General features: G+C 39.1%; 2 protein-coding genes across 2 annotated transcripts; both read left to right on the top strand.

Annotated features, from left to right (window-relative positions):
* Positions 1 to 5,569: 5,569 nt before the first annotated feature.
* On the top strand, positions 5,570 to 8,434 carry ASDURF (ASNSD1 upstream open reading frame). The gene is made up of 4 exons (XM_088526965.1): positions 5,570 to 5,641; positions 6,920 to 6,973; positions 7,732 to 7,807; positions 8,320 to 8,434. The coding sequence occupies exons 1-4, from the start codon at positions 5,570 to 5,572 to the stop codon at positions 8,388 to 8,390; spliced, it is 273 nt and encodes a 90-aa protein (XP_088383091.1). The 3' UTR covers positions 8,391 to 8,434.
* ASNSD1 (asparagine synthetase domain containing 1) lies at positions 8,417 to 13,031 on the top strand. Its single transcript, XM_010222689.2, has 3 exons — positions 8,417 to 9,940; positions 11,415 to 11,596; positions 12,705 to 13,031. The coding sequence occupies exons 1-3, from the start codon at positions 8,468 to 8,470 to the stop codon at positions 12,964 to 12,966; spliced, it is 1,917 nt and encodes a 638-aa protein (XP_010220991.2). The 5' UTR covers positions 8,417 to 8,467; the 3' UTR covers positions 12,967 to 13,031.
* The last annotated feature ends 967 nt before the right edge of the window (positions 13,032 to 13,998 follow it).

The raw sequence follows: 13,998 nt of genomic DNA, 5'->3' as shown, positions 1-13,998 counted from the left end.
GCTGAGAGTTTCAGGAATTTTAATTCTCATAATTCTCATGATATTACTATTCTTTCTTAAGACTCCCCTCTTGGTATGCAAAGGTTTTATTTACTCATTGGTTATAAAAGGCCAGGAAAAACTAGGGAGAATATATTAAACACATACATACACATCTATCTCCGTAAGTGTGTGTGTATATGTAAATACATATATTTATATATATAAATCACCTAACCTGCAGTGTTTTGAAGGGTGAAACAGAGAATTGCTCACTGAGATGGTCCTCATTGGACTTGGGCACAGAGAGCTGTGGTTCTGTGGCTTTCATCCCTCTGCATGTGAGCTATCTGAAATAGAGTTTCGATACCCGCTGATACTGAGAGTTTGCAATACCCCTGCACAGGGAAATAGCCAGAGGTGGGGTACAGAAAATTCCTCATAGTTATTAAGATTCCTGCTTTGTGTTTCTATTTAAATATGGTGCTTTTTCATCCAAAAACATATATTTCACTTAAATGTAAGTAAAATAAATATCTGTACATAATCATTATTAAGTAAATGTGCATTGCCTCAAGCCTCTTCTTATTTCCAGTGAATTTCAAAGATAGAAATTTGTATGTAATTCAGTGATCATTAATAGGATGCAGTCATTCTAGCCTGAAAAAGAAATCATCATCAGAAATACACTATGGTGATAAAACCTTGAAGTAAAAATGCAAGAAGCTTGAGAAAATTCAGAAAACAGTGGTTTATTGGGACAAGCTAGACTTAAATGAGGATATATAATGCTGCTGTGAAGGAGAAAATGGAGAAAGAGGAATCCTGGAGACGTCCAAGGAGCCTGTCCTGAAAGCAGTTCTTCATCTGAGGCACAGATAAGGTTCTTAGTGCCAGAGTTGGACACAAAAATTTGCTAGGGTTAGGACTAGGGTTAGGGTCTGGAGAAGGAGGAATCCTGGAGGCATCATGGCAGTTGGTACGGGAAGGAGCTGCCAAAGGAAACTGTTTCATGCAAGAGACCTGTCTTGTGAGGGATTTTTTGTGGGGTCTTAGTGATACAGTTCCCTCTTTTTTTTTTTTTTTTTTTTTGGTAATGATTGGATTTCTTATACTTCCTTGGAAATACATGCATTTTTACTTTTTAAGGTATCTAGAACATAAGTTGAAACCATTAAGTTGAAAAAAGATAGTGTTTGTCTCTGTGTTCCATTAATGACATCTAGTTTTTGAATCACACCAGGAACGCATCATCTTGGTGACCCTCCCCTAGTATAGAGTAACCAAGTCTATTCACACCACTACATTTATTTAAACAGTTTCTGTGACCAGACACAATCCTTCCTGCCTGAAGAAGTTTTGCTCAGAGGTGGCCCATGACCACAGTGGTGCTTTGCGCCTGCCTTTTGGGCTTTCTGTACGGATTGCCTCATTAGAGCTTAAAATGTGTCCCAACAGTATATTCAGAACTCCTTTCTTTCCATATCCTAAGCACATATCTATTTCTTATCTTAAATCAAGAAAAAAAGAAGTTTGAGCAATAGAAAAAAAGAAGTTTGAGCAATAGCTTGTCAGTATCAAGTTTGAGTAATAGCTTGTCATTATCTTGCTATAATACTTCTCCACCGTGTGGTTACAGGTAGCATTGCGCAAGTATTTTGAATGACCAGTTATGCTAACACAGACAGCTGGCTAAAGAAGAAAAGTTGATGGAGTAATTAACGTACAGTGATACCACCAAGTATTAAGGTTGGGAAAACAAATTTCAATAAAAGTACCAATCAAATATTTGAAAAGTAAATGAGACCATCACTTTAAACAGTCTTTAAATTCTTTTAAATCTAAGCAGTCTTTCTGTTTTGACTAGATTCTTGTTGCCGGCTATTGCCTATAAAATAGATTTGATAAATGCCATCACAAGTATTTTGTTTATGCGGTTGCATGTCACAAGTTTCAAAATAGTGATTAATAGTGAAAAACATGCACAGTGACTACTTGTTTCTTAGGGACATATTAAGCTGCCTAAATGCAAGCATCTAGTTTGAGATGTCTGCATTTAGCTGAAACATCCAAACAGCAACTATAACTTAAGTCCTGTAGGAGAGTTGTGCTCTTCCCGAGTTCTGGTGTTGTGGCCGGTAGGATCCACTGTCATCTCAGATGATGTTGGAGGCCAAGATTTAGAAAAACAAATCAAATCCTCATTCTCTACAAAACTTACAGAGGCTGTTAGATATATGCTAAAGCTTTAGGACATCATGTGTTAATATTAACACGGTAGGTTTTGCTTTCTATGATATTCAAGAGCCTCAGAGTACTTTGCCAATGTTTTACATTGAGATTCATAGTAGCACTCCTGCACTAGGTATTACAGCTACACTATGGGAGAGCTGAGATTCAGGAAGATCGAGAGCCACATTCAGCTTTTCCAAATCCTATTTAAGTCTTTTTGTCCATCATTTTCCCCTGGGAAACTCTATAACCAGCTAATCAAAACACTATCATTTAGTTGCAATTCAGAGAGCTTGAGTTTGCACTTACATAGCTTCCTCCAAGGTGGAGTCATAGTGGGGAAATAGCCTTCATCGATTTTTGGAAGACTATTTTTAGATAAATGGGACTGTAGCAAAGATTCTGCTGTTGCAGGGAATGGTTTGTTGTGGCAGGAACTGAAGGAGCTCCTTGGCAGGATGGAGACAATCATCATAAGCTGGTCAGGGGAACTTGCCTGTCTTTACAAATACCTTTTGTTAGATAAATACATGGAAGTGGGCTGTGGGAATCATTATTTGGATTTAAATAGATTCAGTTGCTTAAGATTTTGTATAGATGCCTAGACTTGGAGGTTTAAAGAAATCCATTAGATCGAGTATTTCATTACCTAACTCATCAGATTCATTCTCTTCAGCTTTGTAAGATACTGCTACTTAATTAGTAAATTTTATAACCATGCTCTGACATATCAAATTAACACAAGATACATTCAGCTAGGTTTATTAATATGACTTTGTCTAGCTCTGGACTACTCTGGACAGCCTGCAGGATTTCAGCTGCTCTCTTGTGGCCAATGTTACTGCTGCAGTATTGCTCCAGGTATTGCCCTGTTCCAAGGAGAGTCAAGGGAACTTCTTCTAAAGTACTACAGCTTTCCTTCAGATTACAATATCCACAGTTGAATCCAGTCAGGCTGAGATAAGACGTCATAGGTGTGGATTTGAGATGTAAGTCCTCTTCCCTTATTGAGTTTTAAACACAGCTACTCTTACTATGGGTAAGAATACAAGTAATATCAGGTGGAATCATGTAGCACAATCATGTAATCACAAAAAAAAAAAAAAACTTGTCAAAAGCACATTCACTATCAGTAGAAATATCTATAATTTGTGGTAAGACCAGAAGTTGAAAATAACGCTCATATTCACTATTATGCTTTAAATATATAACCATTATCCCCACTCTTACAAACCGATCAACGAAATCTTCTCAGGAGCACAGGGATGGACTGTTGATTCATAAACATTAACTCTATTTATTACTGAACATGAAAAGGGCCATCAGTAAGGAAATTATACTTGGACTACTGGCTTACTTGATCATCAACCTTTGTAACATAGAAATAGCAAATAATTACTGAGGCGGCGGAGTGCTGGGAGGCACTCGGATCAAACGAATTCCTCCACAGAACATGAGCAACAAATTCCCAAGTGCATTCATCAATAGCATCAAAACCAGTCTGTGTGATCCAGGTTGGCTAATTCTCACAGAATTAGAAGGACAAGGCCCAGAACCCCTCCAGTTTCAGTTAAGCTGAGTTTAGCTGGGAGGCTGCCAAGTTCATATAACCACTGATATGCTAGGGAGAAACCTGGATCAGCTGCTTAAACCGGCTCCCCACACAGTCCCACGAGCAGTTGTGCTGAAGCAAGAGCAGGAACGTGTGGTTGAAGGTGGAGTGAAGAGCAAGACTGACCTTTTATTAATCTATATCTCCGGTTTCTTTTCCCATTGGTGGTAAATATAGTAATGCTTGTGATTTACTGTATTGTCAAATATTATTAAACATAAATTGGCTTTTCTCAGACGTCCACTAGGAACCAGAATCCTAGTTCTCTCTATTCCATTGCCAAAAATTCTAGTGAACTTCATTATGGTTGATGGACACCATCAAAACAAGGTGCAATCTTGCTCCCAAACTCAGTTATCAAAATACATAACACCTATCATTATGTGAGCCACAAACCGTGAAGTGGGAAATGTCATCGTTCTTGCTTCACTTACTAATGTAACAAATGTTCAGATAATTTAGCAGAATTTGTACAATTTTGTACTGTTTACAGTGCAGTAAACAACAAAAGAACTTGTGGGACTTTTCTTTCTTTTTTTTTTTTTTCCTTCTGAGTTCTTTAACCAGAAGTTTTCTTGGAGTGTCAATTGATGCAGAGCTTCTTGCCACCCAACCTACTACCACATTTCAAGTAAACATCTACACAACACCAGCCTTGGGCTTCTGGTACAGTTATTAAGCAGTAACAAGGGTTCACCAACATCACAGGTTTCAGTCCAAACAATAGGAGCAGCACCATCAAACCACAGAAATTGCAAACACATTCTTCATGTCCACCTTGCCATGCCAATTAGATAATCACGGTAACTAAAGCACTCATAAAGTTCACCAGTCAAATGGAGCTCACTCAGAAGCACCTGCACTTTCATCTGTACTCCCTAACTAACCAAAGTATCACTTGAGAAACAAGACAGGCTGAGCTTTTTCTAGCACACGAGACACATCATAATAACAGTTCTGGGACCGTCAGCTCGCAAGTTGTATGCACCAGCCTGGGATTTATGCTTCCTTCACAACTCATACTCCCTAGGCTAGGGTAACAGAATAAAAACTATTTTGACAGTGAAGCATAAAAATAGGAAAGATAGTATTTGATGAGCATATATTGTGACTCTTTCTCATATGAATTTTACGCTAGAAGTTTGTCCAGTTATTCGAGTTATTCATGCTTTCACGTGTGATAGCAGAACAAAGCCCCAAACTGGTATTAACAGAATCACTTTCTTTTTGCCTAGTAACTTGTTTGCTTCTGCTAGTTAACACACTTTAAGGCTCTTTACAAACACATGATTGGAAAAATTCCTTTCCATTGAGGCACACTGTCAAAAACAGCAACAAAAATAGCTATTTAATATTAATTTTTTATTTATTTGTGGCAACACTGTTGCTGTGGTGCATTAAGTCATCAGTAGCCTGACAGAATACAGAATCAACGCGTATAGGAAACCACGGAGAAAACGGGCTTGCGACGAGAGCCACCCTCCCGCCACACAGCGCTCGGGTGACGCGGCCCCTTCCCGCCCTTTCTGCAACGGCCGCGCCAACCCCCGCCCCGCCCCGCCCCCGAGGCCATGCGACGGCGGGCGGTGCGCGCATGCTCACTCGCCCCACGTGGCGGGGGACGGACAAGCTGATTGGCGTTCGCCGGCGCCCCTCCTCCAATGCGGTGCGTGCGTGCGCGGCGTCACCGGTTGCGAGGGGGAAGGTGGCGGTTGGCGCGGCCGTTGGCGCGGCCGTTGCGGAGGGATGTCGGGGTGCTCGCCGCGGCCGGGGGAGGAGAGCGCGAGGCTGCGCCACAAGGAGGAGCTGAGCCGGAGGGTGCGTGAGCTGCGGCCGCCGCCAGGAGCCGGCCGTGCGGCGGCGGCACGGGGGGAGCGCAGCCTGCGCGGCCCGGAGTGCGGGTTGTCAGTTTCACAGCTAGGGCAGGCGCCGTGTCGCGTCATGAGCGTTGAGTGGCCTCTTTGCTACCGAAGAACCGGGAGAACGAAGTTGTTTTCAGCGCTCCTGGCTTAGCTTGAGTTATCCCGTGCATTGGTGAGGTTTTCTTTGGAGCTTCCTGCCTGCAGCTGCTTAGAGAGTACAGGCAAATTTTGATCTCCTTGATGATACTCCTCATAAATCAGTGCTATTTTCAGAACAGCCAGTGGTATCATTCAGTGTGAAATCTGTCAAGGTCTATGGAAATGCTTTCTGCAGGAAAACTGGCATCCTTTCCATATGATCATGTTACCTAAAATCTGTGATATATTTTGATGGCCTATACTACTATGAAGTGGGCAGAGATTAGATATGCAAGGACTCACACTTTTATGCGTAGGTTGTTGGTTCAGTCCCTAGCAGAGGATGGCACACATGCCTGCCAAACAGGTTTGCTGATCTGTTTGGCTTTGCAAAGCTCCTCCTGATTGCTCTGGAGCATTGAGAGTTTCCATGATAATAAAAAGTGGGAAGCCTTGCCACAGCTGTCAGTGCAGGTGAACAGACTGACAGATCTCACTAATGAAGTTTGTATAAAACTAAAGAGAAACTTCAGAGCAAGGCTTCCTTTGCTCATAATACAGTGGATAAGATTATTTTTTTTCCTAATTTAAAATCTGAGAATAAACTGTGAGAGTGTATTTTAATCCTTGATATAATTTTATGGGGGAAAATAGCACATTTTCTTTATTAGTTGTTAACTTTTTTTTTCTTTTGGGGAAAAATGTGATCTGTGACTGCAAATAGCTAGAGATGGCTGGATTCCCAGCAATGGCCATTCTGACAGACAGCCAAACTACCACTCCATACAGGATATCTCCTTTCTAAAGCAGTTATTTAATAATGCTTCACCAGCTCATAAGTGTATTAATATTTTAAAATAATGATTCAAAAGAAGCCTATGTATGTAAATCAGTTGTATGGCCCAAAGCATTGTAGTGTCAGTTTCAAATATTGAGCAGTCATGGAATATTGAGCAGCCTCTCCTATTTTTTTCATTCTTACACTTGCTTTCACTTTCTTTTCAAGCCCTGTTAAAATAGGGGTAAGGAGAATCAGGATTGTAACGTGCTGGTTTATTTTTAATAACTAACTTGAAGTGTGTTTTTTGCCTTCCAGATTAAAGAGCAGAAAATTGTAGTTGATGAGCTTTCTAATTTAAAGAAGAACAGGGTAAGTACTTACAATTTTGCTTTTGGCTGTTTCATTTTAGGATCAGAGAAAAAAGCATAGAGGCAAGAGGGAAACTGAAAATTAGAGTAGCAAATAAACTTTTTTTTTTTCCAGTACAGAACAGAAATTGCCAGGCATAGACATATGAGGCATAGACTGTTCTCAAAATGATTTGCTCTCTGAGTACTTTTATTGTATACATTTCTGCAGTGTAACACAGTATAGTGCTTTTTTTCTTTTTAAAATATGTTGTGTTTTTACTCAGTGTTTCCCATGGAATTTATTTCCATATCTTCATTAGATGTACAGTTACATAAAAGGTAACAATAGTCTATAGTGTAGAAAATCTCCTAGGTTTTCTGTACACTATGCAAAGAATTATCTCTTTCTGACATTTTATACATCATGTGTTACGCTTTTAGCATGATTGCTTTTCATATTAAGGAGCTGATGGCTACTTGTCATTTAGGACAGAATAAAAGAAAGGAGAATTGGTCACAAGACTTCATAAAATATTTTTGCATTTGATGTATATGCTTTCATATAGAAGGTGCTTCTTTGTATATGTTGAAAAGGAAAGTGCAGGAGAGAAAATAAAATCATAATATGTTTTTAATAGTGTATTAGAATGCTGCTGTAGGCAGGGCAGAGCTCTCAGCTCTGTCCCAAAAGTTAAGGGTGTCTCAGTGGGCCAGGGTTGGTGCCTGGTGCAGGATGGTGCTGGTTTGACTTACTGCAGTTTTGGTTTTGTTTTACAGAAAGTTTATAGACAGCAACCCAATAGCTACATATTCTTCCTTGTAGACCGAACAGAAACATTATCTCAATGCAAAAGTAAGTATGGAGTGTGAAAGTTAATCAAATAATTAACTATTTAAAAATGAAAAGAGCTGATGATTGAGCAAAGCTTAGTAAAACAAAGTGGAAACTTATACATTTTGAAGTAAAAACCTGTTTTACTTTCTGAAATGAAACATTGCTATGTATTTCATGTTTTTGATTAGAGCTATTTCTGCAGTTTCTGGTGTTGGCTTTTTTTTTTTTTTTAATTATTACAGATGTAAATTATACTGTTTATACAGGCATAAACTGGCCATATCCCAAGTCTTTGAGTCTTTGTATTTGTACAGGGTTTCTTTTATTTGGGGGGGGGGGGAGCAGAAACTATAATTTTTGTATAATGGAAGAATTGCCTACAGCAAACTATTTTTTATTATATCAGTAATAGCACTTGTGTTTCGTACCATTTCTTAGATATCTCTTTATTGGCAAGTGGCTGGAATTGCTGGATATCCTCTCCCACTTACCTTCTTCATGCATTTTATTTTCTCTATCCTGTTAAACAGATACATTAGATGAATTGAAGAAGGCACATCAGGAGATAGAAAATTCAGAGAAGACCAAAATCAAGAAATAGCCCATTGGAATTCTGAGAGGAAAAAAAAAATCAGAAAAAAAAAATCAAGAAATAGTCCGCTTGAATTTAAATTAGCCATGTGCGGTATTTGTTGTGTCATTACCTTGTCTAGCCAGCATGGGCTTCATGATTCCTTCAGCAAGGATGTGCTCTCCTGCCTTAGACGAAGAGGACCGGACAGTAGCCAACAGTTGATAAAAACGGTGTCTGATCTCTCTTATAAGTGTCTGTTTTCTGGTCAGGTACTTCACTTGAGGGGGCTAATGACCGCTCAGCCTCTGGAAGATGCCAATAATAATATTTTCCTTTGGAATGGAGAAATTTTTGATGGAGTTCATGTTGGGTCCCTAGAGAATGACACTGAAATTATGTTTCATCATCTCACCTTATGCAATAGTGAATCAGAAATTTTGTCACTCTTTTCATCGCTTCGAGGTCCGTGGTCTTTTATTTACTATCAAGGATCTAGTGACTGTTTGTGGTTTGGTAGGGATTATTTTGGTCGTCGCAGCTTGCTTTGGCAGTTCAGTAACGAGGTTGAGAGGGCTGTCTGTCTCGCATCTGTAAGTGTTTATTCTGAATCCGATAAGCAGTGGCAAGAAGTCCCAGCATCTGGAATTTTCAAAATTGATCTCAAAGACTGTGCAACAGCTAAGGCTTTGTCTTTAAGTTTGTTTCCATGGAAATACAGCTGTACAGAGAAAACCGGAGAAGAAATATTCACTAATGTTCTGGATCAAGTTTCAAAAGGTTTGCCAAACCACATACTAGTTGTAGCAAATGAATCAAGACTGTGTCTGACAGCACCAGTTATTCCCTTAAATAAAACCATTTCTGAGGCTTTAGGTGAATGTCAGTGCACTAACGTTAGCAACGTTAACAATACAGTGTCTGTAGAAACTCTTCAAGCTTTTCTCAGAGTAGAACACAAGAAGAAATTAGTCCATCAGTTTATTGATGTGTTAAGTGAAGCAGTGAAGAAACGTGTTTTAGCTCTGGTTAGAGATGAAGATGAGAAAAGAAGAGACACTCCAAGCATGTCTACCAGGAAAGCTCATGTTGCCGTGCTCTTCTCTGGAGGCATCGATTCTATGCTTATTGCAGCTCTCGCTGATCGGCATGTTCCTATGGAAGAACCTATCGATCTTCTCAATGTAGCTTTCACGACTAAAGAACAAAATAAGCAAAAATGTGCCTCTAAAAAATATAGTGACCAAGAAGTGCACCTTGATTTGCTTTCTCATCAAGAAAGCTGTGAAGTTTTTGATGCTAAAACTACCAATGAATTTGATGTTCCTGACAGAATCACTGGTAGAGCAGGACTGAAAGAATTAAAAGTTCTTAACTCTTTAAGAACCTGGAACTTTGTGGAAATTAATGTTACAGTAGAGGAATTGAAAAGAATGAGACAACAGCGCATTAGTCACTTAATCTACCCACTAGATACTGTCCTGGATGACAGCATTGGCTGTGCAGTTTGGTTTGCTTCTAGAGGAGAGGGTTTTGTTAGTAACTGTGGAGAACTGAAACCATATAGAAGTTCTGCAAAGGTACAAATATCTTGTTTTGTTGCCTTATGCTTGGCTTTTGAATTCAAAAACAGTTCTGTTTTGTTTCAGGAATTAGTTATGTATGTTTAACATTTATAAGACCTCTAAAATTCAGTGGAGGAATGCAAAATATTTTTGCAGTGATAATCTGTGTAACTTAGAGTTTAAAAATACATGCTGTTTTTATATGAGTTCCAAATTACATGGATTTTCAAGAAATTTGCATAGACAACAATATCACTAGAAAAAAAAAATAATACCTATCATTTTCAGTGTAATAACACTAGCAGTAACAACTGCTATTCAGTCCAAACTGAGTAGGTCAATAAAGTTAGTGGCATAAATTCTAATGAGTTATTAAGCAATATTGTTTTGTGCCAGCATTTCCTGGCTTGCAAATTACCAGCTTATTATTTAGGCATATTATTTATGTGACAAAATAAGCCATTGCTAATAACAGACTCAGTCTTGGAAACTGTTGTAATTGAAATCTGAGTGAATGATTTTTTTGAACTACATGCAGCTCCTTCCCTTTTCTTTTTGTAACTTACTTATTCAAAACTATATAAAAAGTAAGTTCTTTGTTTGTTTTTTTTGTTTTAATAACTAGATGCTTTTCTTGGGAATTCATTTCTTTCTTCTCCCTTCCCTTACCTTCTCAAAATCTCTGGTTTATGCAGGGAAGAATAAACTTTTCAAGTTCAGGAGTTTGCATGCCATTGTTGCCCTTGGTTTTTGACATTCTTCTTATTTTTTGTGCTAGTTACTTGGATTAAAAAAATAAAGATATATTGCAGTGCAGGAGTAGTTTGCTTTAAATAATATCACTGTAAAACATTTGACTTACTTGACTGATTTAGGTAAAGCTGCATATTTCATGTTTGGGGAAAAAAGCAAGTTTATTTTATATTGAAAATATGTTGAAAAGGGTTATGAGTTAATAAATCATGAAGAGACAGTGTCATTCTCCCTAAAATTACATACTACTGTACACAGGTAACTTTGTTTCATATGTAAGTTGACCACTAGCAAGTGTCATAACAGTAGCATGCTCTTGACCGGTTATATTTAGAATTCTGATTTTACAATGACTTGCTCTTGAAGGCATGATGATGGTCCAGGTGTATTAGTTTTTTTTTTTTTTTTCTTGATGACGTTTGATGTGTCTGTCATTGGTCATTGACTAGGCAGAAGAATATGGCACTTTTTTGCTTAGTATAAGATTTTTCCTTGCTTTGGTAGAAATGATTGTACTCTTGGGTGTGATCATGAACCTAAATTGAGCTTTCCAGTGATTGAACTATTTCAGGCTTTGTTAATGTGTCAACTAGGCTGTGGTCTGTGTCGTACTAGTTTATATATAGAGAAGATACATTAAATTTACTCTCCTTACTAAGTTGTAGTTAACTATTTTAAAGCTGCCAAATGCTACTAGATTGCATGGATATTAAGAACATCTCTTCTCTTTCCTTAGGTTGTACTTACAGGAATTGGAGCAGATGAGCAACTTGCTGGCTATTCTCGACATCGTGTTTGCTTCAAAAATTATGGTTTAGAGGGTCTAAATAAAGAAATTGAGATGGAGTTAGATCGCATTTCTTCTAGAAATCTTGGTAGAGATGACAGGATTATTGGTGATCATGGAAAAGAAGCCAGGTAGTATTGTCCTAATGTGAAGCAAAACTTTTTAAATTATGATCTTTACCACTGCAAGAGAAAGTTTACTGCAACTTTAAATTCCAATTCAGTTGAGTTAGTATGTATTGTTGTAGAAAAATAGCCATCAATAGTTCTGTAAAAGAGTTCTTCAGGAAAATACAGAAATTCAAACATATTTCTGTCTGAAAATTTTAAGTGGCAACTGTTGGATACTGGAATAAACAAAATCAAGTTGCTTTTATCATTTTAAGTTCAAAAGTCTTTTGCACAGTTTTGAAAAGTTTGTTGTGTGGTGACTTGGAGGGTGGCTTTGGAAAAAGGAAACTACCTAATCCAGCCTTTACAGAGGCTGTGGTACCACAGCACAAAAGCCACTTATTCCTGCCACAGCAATGATGACATGGTCATTATCCACTGGATTTCCTGGCTGTTCAGTCAGAGTGGTTAAAGAACCGATTTGTCCTTGTTTACATCCTCCACACTAGCACCTAGTTCCTTAGAACCGCTGTGCTATAGCAGGGACGGCTCAGGTGCATGAAAGTCTGGCTTTTCATGAGATCTTTGTGTCACAAAGTGCTTTTTCAAGTCCTAGTGTTTTAGCAAAGAGTAGTTGCAGTGGTGGACAGGCAATATTGTTAATCATTTGGATGATAAAAATATCTGGAAATCTTACTCCACAAGGTTGTAAGAATTTCTTGTCTAAATATTTTTGTTTCAAAGTTACGGTACAGCTTTGTATAGTGTTGCTAATATTTAAAAGTTATCCTGAGAACCGTCACTTTTAACGTGATCTTATTCTTGCATTGTATTTGCTAATCTCTTGTACTTTTTTCTTTTGATAGCGTGAACATCAAAAATGCTTTTTTTAAAAAAAAGAAAAATTATTCTTGAGTGCAATTTCAAAAATTTTCAGGGTTCTGATTTTAAAAGTGATACAATATGTCACCCTCCAGGATACTGTTGCTGTCTTGGGAGACTTGCTCCAGTACTGCAGCGTCTTGGATTGGGAGACAACATGGCTTTGAGGCCTTTGCACAGAATAGGGGAGAAGGAAGTTTGTATTGACTTTGTAAGGGGTTTTTCACCATGTCTATCTCTTCTTTAGATTTCCTTTCCTTGATGAAGATGTTGTCTCCTTCCTCAATTCTCTGCCTATCTCTGAAAAAGCAGACTTGACGTTACCTCGAGGACTTGGTGAGAAACTGCTTCTGCGCCTCGCAGCTGTGGAGCTTGGCCTTACAGCGTCGGCCATTCTGCCCAAGAGGGCTGTCCAGTTTGGCTCGCGAATCGCCAAACTGGAGAGCAACAGTGAGAAGGCCTCTGATAAGTGCAGCAGGCTCAAGTCACTTCCAACTGATGAAGTTTAGTTACGTCTTGAGAAGTCAACATTATCCTGTGTGCGAGTTCAGTAAAGCCTTGGAGTTGTTTTGGAGACTTTGGTCTTGTTTTTTCTTACACGCCAGTGTCTTGCTGTGACCCTGCAGCATGGAGGCCTGGTGTTTGGGGAGTGGGAGAGGGGCCCTGGGGGGGTTGCCCGGGAGGGAGGCGCTGCCAGTCGCCAGGGCGCTGCCAGGGCCTCCCTGTCGCCGTGGTGCGGGCTGGGGCTGAGTTGGGGCAGGGCCTCCCCGGGGCTGCTGCTGCTGCCTCCCCCGGGCCTGCTGCCTCCAGGCGCTGGAGCCAGGCCTCGGGGGGAGCCCCAGCTGAAGGGGAGCTCCCCACAGGCTCTCCTGCATTTGCTACTGCTCCTGTAGCTTTAGCTTTTACTGTGATGTTGTGAGACATCCTCTGTGTAGTGAGAAGAAGGCTTCCCTAAAGACATCAAGCAAAACACAAACTTCTTTCAAAAAGAACATTAACAAAAGTCAGACTGTGTCTAGGTAAGTGTCTCAGTACAGTCATGGGGTCAAATAGAAACAGAGGAGCTTACCTGAAGAGAAGCTTCAGGCGGTTTATTTTCTAAGTATGAATGGAAGGGAAGCAATGTTAAACCGGATACTCGCTCTCTAGTGTGATTGGGTGTTTTTTTTTGTTGTTCTTAAGGTAGGAGCTTGATAGGCAAGATGCTTCCTTACAGTTCTACTTTCTTGGAAAGTCTGTCCAATTAAAAGGAAAGAGAGGAGTGCTCGTGCCAGACACAATTAAGTCTTTTTCATACAAAGCATATTATAGCTATTCTAAATATATTTCAAAGCATATTATAGCTATAGCTAAAACTAAGTAGCTTAGACTGTAAAGATTTTTTTTTATTACAAAATGTTAAGTTCTGCAATGTTTCAGAGCGCATTTTTTGTTTTTAAAGAAAAGAGTTCTAGAGAAAATTAATATTTTAAAATACTTGACACACTGAAGTCATTTACATTCATTGATAGTTTAGAGCATTGATGTGTTACTGGCTTTTA

The sequence above is a fragment of the Tinamus guttatus genome, unplaced genomic scaffold (assembly GCF_059628265.1).
Source record: "Tinamus guttatus ecotype Peru unplaced genomic scaffold, ASM5962826v1 Tinamus_guttatus_pri_ptg000260l, whole genome shotgun sequence".
NCBI classification, from domain to species: domain Eukaryota; kingdom Metazoa; phylum Chordata; class Aves; order Tinamiformes; family Tinamidae; genus Tinamus; species Tinamus guttatus.
Note: the sequence above shows the minus strand (reverse complement) of the source record. Positions and strands in the feature narration are given on the sequence as shown.